General features: G+C 55.8%; 1 protein-coding gene across 1 annotated transcript; it reads right to left on the bottom strand.

Annotated features, from left to right (window-relative positions):
- Positions 1-451: 451 nt before the first annotated feature.
- LOC133357043 (short transient receptor potential channel 2-like) lies at positions 452-7,505 on the bottom strand. The gene is given in 11 exon segments (XM_061574783.1): positions 452-545; positions 1,128-1,290; positions 1,667-1,867; positions 2,670-2,699; positions 2,702-2,843; positions 3,919-4,083; positions 4,846-5,046; positions 5,854-5,885; positions 5,888-6,266; positions 7,127-7,331; positions 7,333-7,505. Coding segments are annotated over 11 exon segments (1,785 nt in total).
- Positions 7,506-11,078: the final 3,573 nt, after the last annotated feature.

The raw sequence follows: 11,078 nt of genomic DNA, 5'->3' as shown, positions 1-11,078 counted from the left end.
GTATTCGGCTGCTATAAATTACCATGTGATGAGGCCACTTCGTTGAGCTATCATTTGTGGCCAGGTCGCTTATGAATAAGAAGCTAATAGCTTGAGAGATATTTATAGCGATTTACTTATCTTTTTTACACTTTACACTCCTATTGTGTTTTCGTATTGTATGTTGTTGTAACGCTGTGACCCGTGCCCCTTACTGGACACCTGTAACAAAGAGCTTCATAGCTCATCGGATTACTCAAAGTATAAATAAATATTCTGATTCTGATCTCCAGCGCAATTAACGTGAATAGATGAACAAATAACAATTAAGACTGAGTGCGTTCGCGATGACGCCGATGATGTTGATGATGATGACGACGCCGATGACGATGCTGCATGAATGAATGCGCTGGGCTGTGGTGGACGATCCGTCGTGCAGGCGAGCTCCCGAGTGGCCGCGGCGTCGCGACGCTCACCGGCCCAACTTGTTGAACGTGTAGTGCACGTAGAGGTTGTTGATGCCGCACAGGAACGCCGTGCCGATGATCATCACCAGGAACATGAACCTGCACACGCGGCGGGCTGGTGGGTGGGGTGGCACGGGCACGGCTCCAGGCGCGACGGCTCTCGATGCACGAGTGATCGACGGCTCCCGTCGCGACCGACTGACATGGGTCGCTGGAAAATGAAAGGTCGGGTCACTTACAGTCGGGGGTCAAACTCTGGAATGTCTGGGGCATAGGTCACGGTGCATGCGCAGCGGTAGAGGTCGGAATCGCAAAGGTCATGGGGTCGCTGTGGCAGAAGTTGGCTTCTAGAGTCGAGGTTCGTGAAGGTCGTAGTCACCCGGAGAGAGGAAATCGTCGCTGTATAGGTCGCGATCGCTCAGTATCACGGTATGGATATTTCCCGGTGCAGCACAATAATAATAATAGCCACATTTTTATCTGATTGTCTTCAAAAAAAGAGACCCTCCATTGTGTAGGTAAGGATCACCCCCTTGGCGGGGAAGTCAGTGCCAGAAAGGTCACGGTCACCCCACGGTAGGGGTCAGGGGTCACCCACGGTAGGGGTCAGGGGACCCTCCACGGTGGAGCTCGGTGTCGGAAAGGCGAGGCTTGGCCGCGTGGTGCCGAGGTCGCGCTCACCGGAAGATATCCCCGAGGATCTTGCCGATGGAGATCTGCAGCGTGCCGAGCGACTCGTGCGCGGGGAGGATGAAGGCGAGGCGCGTGAAGCTGAGCGCGCTCGTGATGGCGAACACCACCTCGGCGATGATCTGGGGGTCGTCTTTTTGCCACTGCCCGCGCTCTGGGCACCGCCAGTGGGGGGAGGGGGGGCGGGGCGGTTTAGGTGGTGGGGGTGATTGACGAGTGGCAACGCATTCACCACGCGCCGTCGCGTTCCGCATGTCGTGTTACTCCACGGACCCCACACATCCTCCTCACTGGCCGTGGTGAAATATGCTCATCGGCCGTGGTGAAGAAGTATGCTCACCGGCCGTGGTGAAGTACGCTCACCAGCTGTGGTGAAGAAGTACGCTCACTGGCTGTGGTGAAATACATTCACCGGCCGTGGTGAAATACGTTCACCGGCCGTGGTGAAGAAGTACACTCACCGACCGTGGTGAAATATGCTCACCGGCTGTGGTGAAATACATTCACCAGCCGTGGTGAAATATGCTCACCGGCCGTGGTGAAGTACGCGCACTCGGCCGAGAGCGGGTCCCGGCCGCACGCCAGCTCCCCGCTCCAGCGCACGAGCAGGCGCAGCGTGAAGGAGGAGATGTACATGCTGATCATGGCCAGGTCCAGACAGTTCCACCAGTCCGACAGGTACACGCGCAGGCCCTCGATCCACACCTCCTTGCACTCGTACCACAGGAAGCCTGCACACGCACACGCACGCACACTCCTAGAGCTCATATTCTTTGGTTCTTTCAAACCGCGATGCGGGACTCAACGGGGGGGGGGGCTACTTTTACGAATGTCACGGGATCTACCTGACGTCCGCGGCAAAGCAAACGGCACGCGCGGTATTTTTTGTCGCGGTCAATACGCACGGCAGCGGCCTGAACTGGGGAGGGGGGGGGGGCGTAGGTGGGGGGGCAGGTGGGGGGGGGGGGGGGGGTAGGGGGGGAGGTAGGTGGGGGAGTAGATGGGGGGGTAGGTGGGGGAGGTAGGTGGGGGGGGGTAGGTGGGGGAGGTAGGTGGGGGGTAGGTGGGGGGGGAGTAGTGGGGGGTAAGTGAGGGAGGAGGTGGGGGGGTAGGTGGGGGGTAGGGGGGGGGGGGGGGGTGGGGGAGGTAGGTGGTGTGGTAGGTGGTGTGGTAGGTGGGGTGGTAGGTGGGGGGGGGAGGTGGGGGGGTAGGTGGGGGGGTAGGTGGGGGTGGTAGGTGGGGGGGTAGGTGGGGGGGTAGGTGGAGTGGTAGGTGGGGGGGGTAGGTGGGGGGGTAGGTGGGGGGGGTAGGTGGGGGGGTAGGTGGGGGGATAGGTGGGAGGGAGGTAGGTGGGGGGGGAGTAGGGGGGGGGGTAGGTGGGGGGGTATGTGGGGGGGAGGTAGGTGGGGGGGAGTAGGTGGGGAGGGGTACGTGGGGGGGTGGGGTAGCCGGCCCGGACTGTTAACCGTGAGACCCCCTGCGACGTAGCGACGAGCGCGCGGGTCGCGGCAGCGGCAGCAGCAGCAGCGGCACCTGCCACCCAGACCATGTGGAAGGAGCTGTCCATGAGAGCTGGTTGCGTGTGGACACGATGTCGCTGGAGCTGTCCATCATGATGGACTCGACGAGCAGGAAGAAGAGGAACCAGAGGTAGGAGGCCGAGTGCATGAGAAACTTGAGCAGCGGCGTGCGCAGCAGGTTCCCCAACTGCACGCGCGCAGATCACGCGAGACGTACGCGCGGGTACCTGCGTTGAACTTCTTTCGCGCCGTACGTAGCCAACCGTGAACACAGGAGGTGCGGGGGAAGGACAACGAACTAAACAGAAATAGGCAGTTCTGAAGAAATGCGATGATGGTTTACAAGTGCGTAGCTCCGGTGGCTTCCTAATATCGGAAGGGAGAGCGTTCCAGACGGCCGCGGAAGCGCGTCTGAAAGCGCCGCGCGATGCGGTGACCACCGTCATTGTTTGATGGTTCGCCAAAAGTTGCCGCTGCTGCGAGGAAGCGAACGCTCAGGTGGCACGCGGGACACCCCGTGCAGACAACTGCACCGCAGTGCCGGATTATCCCAGTAGCACAAGTAGCTACATATGCTACACCCCGCACTTTCAAGGGCCCCGCGCTAAATGCTTTCAAGCTATCAATTCCGCTTCAGTGATTCTGCACTTGCTCTATTACTATAGCGCTATACTGCCTTCGACTTTTATGAACGACCGGGTGTTTAAGGTTAGCGATTTGTCGTGATATCTGGTTGTATATCAAATGAAAAAAATACAATTACTTTACCATGCAAGTTATAATTTCGTGTTTTAATATTCATGTGTTATATTTATTTATTTAGGGCCCCTTCATAACATACGCTACAGGCCCCGCACTAACTTAATCCGGCACTGCTGCATCAGCATGGGCCATTCCAATAGATAATAATCACATTAATATTGCCCACTATCCAGCAAGGACTCACTCAGTCTCAGGACTCCTGTTCAGCAGGGCCCTGCATTGGGATGATGCGCAAGTTCCTCCGTTGAGTGGTTGGCATCGTGGGAAGACAATGGGGAGATCCGTGGAGAAAAATCCCCGGCATACATGGGGGGGGGGTAACGCTCAAAGCGCCGCGCGCAGTGATTCAAGAAGTCTTTGCTTTACCGCCCGTCTCTTAACCACCTCGTGAGCCGGGGCTCACAGCGCAGGGGCGCGGAATCTGACGGACCCGCAGGCCACGTTTGGCCCGTGAGTTCATTTCGCGACCGTGCACGAGGGACGCGCGCCCGTCGTCTCACCCTGGACTTGGGCGCGATCCAGTAGATGATGGCGAGCAGCGGCATGCCCAGGAAGATGCCCAGGCAGGTGCCCGCCTTGACTGCGGCGTGGCTGCCCCTCCAGCTGGGCATGCCCGAGCACCAGATGGAGGTGAGGACCTGCTGGCACACCGGGTGCGACACGAACTGGACGCGCGCACGCACGCACACACGGGCACACGCACACACGCGGACACACACACACACGGGCACACGCACACACACAAACGCATGCGGACACACACACACGGGCACACGCACACACGCACGCACGCGGACACACACACACGGGCACACACACGGGTACACGCACACACACGCACGCACACACACACACAAACGCATGCGGGCACACACACACACTAAGGCAACGATCCTCCCGTATAGATTTACAGACTGTTGGGGCAAGTGCTGTTAGCAAGCACCTGTGAAGGCCGGCATGGCACACGAGGGGGTGGGTGGCCAGCACCACACACACACACAAGTACGCGAGCAAGAACGTGAGCCACTCGGTTAGGTCCTTGAAGAAGCTCGCAGCACGTGGAGTGAAACGTCAGTCATCGTACCGAACAACACACGGCGGCACAACCCGAGAAACGCATCGGAGGGCGATGCAGCAGGGCAATCGCGGTCGCTTCGCGCAGCGGCATCGATGGCACGGCGGTCAGCGCGCTGCGCCACCGAGCCAGGCGACCCGAGTTCGATTCCCGCTCACGCCCACCAACCTCCAGCGACGGCTATCCGCGTCGGTCCTCCTCGAGGTCGACTCAGCCTCAAACGAGCGTCCGTTGCGATGTGCAAACATCGGCACGGTCGGGCGCGGCGCCGGCCACCCGTGCCGACCGAAGACCGGCGCGACGCCGCCGGACGAACGGCGCTCGGCACCTCCCCCCCGAAGCGTGACGGTACCAGCTTCTGTTGGTGCGACACGGCGAGGCGCAGGCGGCCCAGGCTGGGGATGCCCTCCTCGAAGGCGCCGTGCGCCAACTCCTCGTCGCCGTGCGGGGGCGCGTCGTTGAGCAGCGAGTCCACCTCGCGCTGGTTCTGACACATGGCGAGCAGCTCCACGGCGAACTCCTCGCACTGCCGGTCCAGCTCCATGTACTCCGCCTGCGCGCGCACGCCCCACCAGCAATCGCCATGAACCATCCACTGCTGGATGAAGGAATTCCGCCCCCACCATCCCCCCCCCCCCACACACCACGAACGTCAAACATTACCCTAGTCCCACACCTCCAATTAGCATGCTTGGATACGTACGGTGTGAAAGAAGTTCAACATAATACGTACTACACTATACACTACATACTAAACTACACACTAGATTACACACTACACTATACACGACTATACACTACAATACACTACTACACTACACTATACACTACTATACACTACACTATACACTACTATACACTACACTATACACTACTTTACACTACACTATACACTACTATACACTACACTATACACTACTATACACTACACTATACACTACTATACACTACACTATACTACTATACACTACACTATACACTACTATACACTACTATACACTACTATACACTACACTATACACTACTATACACTACTATACACTACACTATACACTACTATACACTACACTATACACTACACTATACACTACTATACACTACACCGCACCTCTGATTAGCGCAGTCGGCTACGCGCGGTGGCGAGAAAGAAGTTCAACGTACACACATATGTACAATTGTACTACATTATACACTACATACTAAACTACCCACTACATTATACACTACACTATACACTACTATACACTACACCGCACCGCCGATGATTAGCACGGTCGGCTACGCGCAGTCGGCTACGCGCGGTGGCGCGAAAGAAGTTCAACGCACACACGCGCACGATGCCCGCTCCGTCCTTGCTAACCTTGAACTCGGGCTCCTGCCTGGCGAGCCGCGGAGCTCGCGGCTCAACTCGAAGGCGCCGAGGATGGCGTCGCCGCTCGCGAGGCACAGGTACGGCCGCCCGGCGAGGCCGCGGTACGTGTTGATGCGCGACAGCGAGAACTTGAGCGTGTCGTACTGCCGCCCGTTCTGGCACTCGAGGCAGCTGCAGGAGATGTTGTGCGGGCGCTGGATGGCGTGCCCCTTCTTGAGCAGCACCTCGACGATGTCGAAGAGGTTGTCCTGCGAGGCGAGCGTGAGCGGCGTGACGCCGGGCGGGTAGCGCGAGCTGTCCATCGAGTGGTCGAAGATGGCGAGCGAGAAGGAGCGGATGTCCATCTTGTTGTGGCCCAGCGCCTTGTCGTTGTCCAGGCGGTCGAGCAGCAGGGTCACGACCTTGGACACGCGGCGGGCAAAAGGATGAGTCCGGACGATCGAGCAGATAGACAGGCCGGCCGACCGATCGACCGACTGATTTAGTACTCTTAGGTTTTTTGGTAAAGTCACGTAGGTAAAAAATAAAAAAATAAAAATTAATAAAAGTAAAATAAAAATCACGACGTTTCGGAGGCAACACAAGCTTCCGTCTTCAGGTGGAACCGTCACAGCACGATAGCTGTATCAGAAAAAAACTAAGAGGATGAATCCTTGCAGTCACGAAAGCTTCAAATCTAGGACTGATTTACTCACAAGAACACTGGCGGACTACGTGACAAAGTGACCAACCGGCAGCGACTTACGAACAGACCGACCGACCATTTACCGCGGTTGGCTACGTGCGGTGCGAAGGAGTTTCAACGTACGCACACACACAATTGACCGACGGAGAGAGACAAGAGTGACACATTGGCCAACAGAGTGACGTACGAACGTGACTGACTTTTCGATTTAAAGCTTTCGTGACTGCAGGGATTCATTTTCTTGGTTCTTTCGGTAAAGTCACGTAGAATGGAAATAATAAAATAATAAAAATAAAACATAATCAAATAACTTCTCACGACGTTTCGGCCACAACTCAAGCCGTCCTCAGGTGGAGAACAGGTCTAAGACAAACTCTGTCTTCTCGACAGACCTGTTCTCCACCTGAGGACGGCTACTGAGAATTATTTTATAATGTTTTATTTGTATTATTTTATTATTTCCATTCTACGTGACTTTACCGAAAGAACCAAGAAAACGTGACTGACTGACTCACAAACCGACCGACCGACTCGTGGACTGACCGACCGACCGACCGGCCAACATCGCCGGGTCACCTGCTGCTGGTTGGTGTCCACGGCGACGAGGAGGGCCTCGTGGATCTGCCGGAAGTCGAAGCGCACGCAGCGCAGCAGAGCGCCCAGCACCTCGTCGCTGCCCATGCGGATCGCCAGGTTCAGCGCCTCCCTCCACGAGCGGTCCTCCTGCTCGTCCGCCTGCCGCGGGTTCGGTGGCCCCCCGCTCCGCCGCGACCCCCCCTCCGCTCTCGGCGGCCCCCAGGATGTCGTAGACGCGCGCCACGTTCCCGTCGCGGATGGCCGCTTGCAGGGCGATGGGGAAGCGAACCTTCCTGCTCACGATGTTGCGCCAGCTGCGCGCGTGCTGCTCCGGCGACGACACGGGGGTCGGTGGCGCAAGCAGCAGCAGCAGCATCATCGGCATGGGCAGCAGCAGCATCATCGGCATGAGCACCATAGGCATCATCGGCATGAGTAGCATCATCATCATCATCATCCGCATGAGAAGCAGCAGCCATCGGCATGAGCAGCACCATCATCATCGGCATGGGCAGCACCATCATCATCGGCATGAGCAGCAGCAGCACCATCGGCATGAGCAGCAGCATCATCATCGGCATGAGCACCATAGGCATCATCGGCATGAGCAGCAGCAGCATCATCGGCATGAGCACCATAGGCATCATCGGCATGAGCAGCAGCAGCAGCACCATCGGCATGAGCAGGAGCATCATCGACATGAGCAGCACCATCATCATCCGCATAAGCAGCATGAGCAGCAGCATCACCATCAGCAGCAGCATAATCATTTTCAGCACAAATGATAGCTCAAGGAAGTGGCTTATGATCGTGTGGACATTTATAGCAGCCAAATAATCTAATCGCGTGACGCTCATCCTAAATGTGGAGGGCCAAACCGGAGAACCCGGGGGAAAAATCCACGCGACCACGGGGAGAGAGAGAAAGACGCAAACTCCAAATATACAGCAGCAGGCGTCAGAGGTCGGGATCGAACCCACGTCCTCCTGCATACCAGGCGAGGTAGTTGACATCTCCTAGCCACCGCGGCGCCCCCAAATCGTAGCGACCAAAAAACAATCTGGGCCTCTCTTTCTCCTGAACTGAGAACCGAATCATGAAATGCCCTCTCATCATGGTGATGAGTAAGACCCATCACACCACCACCACCACCTACCCGTTTGTTCTCCATGATCTTGCCTCGGGGACTATGGTTGGAGACCCCGACCTCACGCTCTGCGGTTACCGAGTCAATTGGGTGTGGGTGCAGCAGGAGACGCTGTGTGGGTGCAGGAGGAGACGCTGTGTGGGTGCAGCAGGAGACGCTGTGTGGGTGCAGGAGTTGAGGCTGTGTGGGTGCAGGAGTTGAGGCTGTGTGGGTGCAACAGGAGACGCTGTGTGGGTGCAGCAGGAGATACTGTGTGGGTGCAGGAGTTGAGGCTGTGTGGGTGCAGGACTTGAGGCTGTGTGGGTGCAGGAGTTGAGGCTGTGGGTGCAGGAGTTGAGGCTGTGTGGGTGCAGCAGGAGAGACTGTGTGGGTGCAGCAGGAGATGCTGTGTGGGTGCAGCAGGAGAGACTGTGTGGGTGCAGGGCTTGAGGCTGTGCGAGTGGAGCCAGGGGTGTGTGGGGTGGAGGAGTTTGGGAGAATCCGTGTGGATGTTGGAGTAGCCCGAGTTTGCGTGCCACGGAGGAGGCAACGCAACTGCGAGTGGATGAGGCAGGGGGATGCTGAGCGGGTGGGGATGGAGAGGACCTGTGTGGCTGGAGGATGGCAGTGAGACTGTGTGGGGTGTCGGAGGAGGCAAGGGAGTTGTCGGCGGAGGAGGAGCAGGAGGCGGGGTGGGAGGAGATGGAGGTTGTCTTGGTGGAAGAGGAGGCGGGGAGAGGTTGTGGTGGAGACACAGAGCGACTGGAGCAGGCAACATGTGGCAGAAGCGGAGCTTGCAGGGTGAGTCACCGTGATCCTCCATCCTCCTCCGCCAGGGCCAGATTCGACAGCATCGATACAGAAGGATGGAGGCTGCAGCGCCACTCTAAGAAAACTCACCTTGAGCCTGGGGAAATGCTGATGTGCAGTGTGGGTGACGAGGCAGGTGTGTGTGTGCTGATGTCAGGTGTGGGTGACGAGGCAGATGTGTGTGATGTCACGTGTGGATGACTGTGTGTGTGTTGATGTCACGTGTGGGTGACGAGGCAGGTGTGTGTGTGTGCTGAGGTCACGTGTGGGTCGCGAGGCAGGTGTGCATGTGTGATGTCACGTGTGAGTGGCGAGACAGGTGTGCATGTGTGATGTGTGTGCTGATGTCACGTGTGGGTGACGAGGCAGTGTGTGTGCTGATGTCACGTGTGGGTCACGAGTCAGGTGTGTGTGATGGACCCCCCAATGGAAGATCTTAGCCGCTCAGAAACATTCAGGCCGGTCTGCCTACGATCCATCCTGGGTTTCACCAGACTGGATTGTGTGAGCTCACAAATCCTCGAAAGGTCTGGACAAAGTCCCATCGGTGAGCTCCTCCAGTAGGCAAGGCTGCGTTGGCTGGGTCATGTAGCCCACATGCCCAGCCATCGCCTGATCAAGCAGCTGTTGTTCGGCCGGATAGAGGGGGCCAAACGGACCCCACATAATTTTCCTGTAGTCTCTCAACATGACCGAACCACACCAGCCTTTTCTCTGTCATCTTCTCTGTGATTTCTACCACCTTGAGTCTTCCTCTCACTTCATTTTTCACTGTGTCCTTCCTTGTTAGAGCCAACATCCACCGCGACATCCTCATCTCTGTGACTGCCATAGCTTAGTCCCTCCCTCTTTCTTGTTCCCAGCACTCGGCCCCATACAACAGCACCGGCCTCACCACCGTCTTGCACTATACACTACACTATACACTACACACCTTTTCCTTTAACCAAACTGGGACCCTCTAATCGCACACCACACCAGTCATCTCTCACTATTTCAGCCATCCAGGCCTTCTTCTTGTTCTCATCTCTCCTTCTAGTGTTCCATCAGTTACATATCGTTGCACCCAGGTGCTTAAACTCGTTCGTCTTCATTCACTGGTCACTTGCAATTTGCAATCCTCCTGAATTATTTCCACTGAAATTTGCCACCATGTACTCCGTCTTTGTCCTTAGCTCACTACCACCTGCTGCTCTCAGTAACTTTGCTGATCTCGTCAAGGAGTATAAACCATCACGGTAACTGCGGTCATCCTCGCAGCGACTTTGGCTAATCATCAAAAAAAAACGGTCACTGCATCGCATGCTTTTAGATGTGCTTTTGTGGCCATCTGGAACCTTCTTACTTCCGATATTAGGAAGCCACTGGAGCAATGCATTTTCAAATCTAGATTGAAAACTAATTTCTTTTAGAACTGCTCTTCGTGGTCAGTTTGTTGTCCTTCCCCCGCACCTCCGATTAGCACGGTCAGTTACGTACAGTGCGAAAAAGTTCAACATACAACATACTAATCAGCTCACTACCACCTGCTGCTCTCAGTATTCCACTCGCTATTGTTCCCACGTTACATTCACGCTCCCCTGAGGCCTTACGCTTGCCTGTAGTTGTCATGTTTTAGTCGCCACCACTTCACCACCCTGCTACTCAAGGCCGGAGCCATGGAGTCAACAATGAGGGGACCAAATCTTCCAGGGGGTCTGGGGGGTCTGGGGGGTCCCCCCCCCCCCCCCCAGAAAAAAAATCTAAATTTGAAAACGAATTTCCTGCCTAAAATATTTAAAAATTCACTAACACATGGGATGGGCTTTTTATTTATTTATTACAATAATGTCTAATATTGTATTGTATTACATGTCTGTTTTTCTTCTTTACCATTTCTTGTTTCATTGTATGTAATGACAGAGATTAGGGATTCATAAAGTACAACCATAACCACAATCATATAAACAGAAATCTATGCATTGATTTATATGAAGACAAGTCCAGATATTGTGGCCAAGGTTTAGCAAATTGTTG

This window comes from Lethenteron reissneri, chromosome 56, assembly GCF_015708825.2.
Source record: "Lethenteron reissneri isolate LAM-NWPU_2019-01 chromosome 56, ASM1570882v1, whole genome shotgun sequence".
Classification (NCBI taxonomy): domain Eukaryota; kingdom Metazoa; phylum Chordata; class Hyperoartia; order Petromyzontiformes; family Petromyzontidae; genus Lethenteron; species Lethenteron reissneri.
Note: the sequence above shows the minus strand (reverse complement) of the source record. Positions and strands in the feature narration are given on the sequence as shown.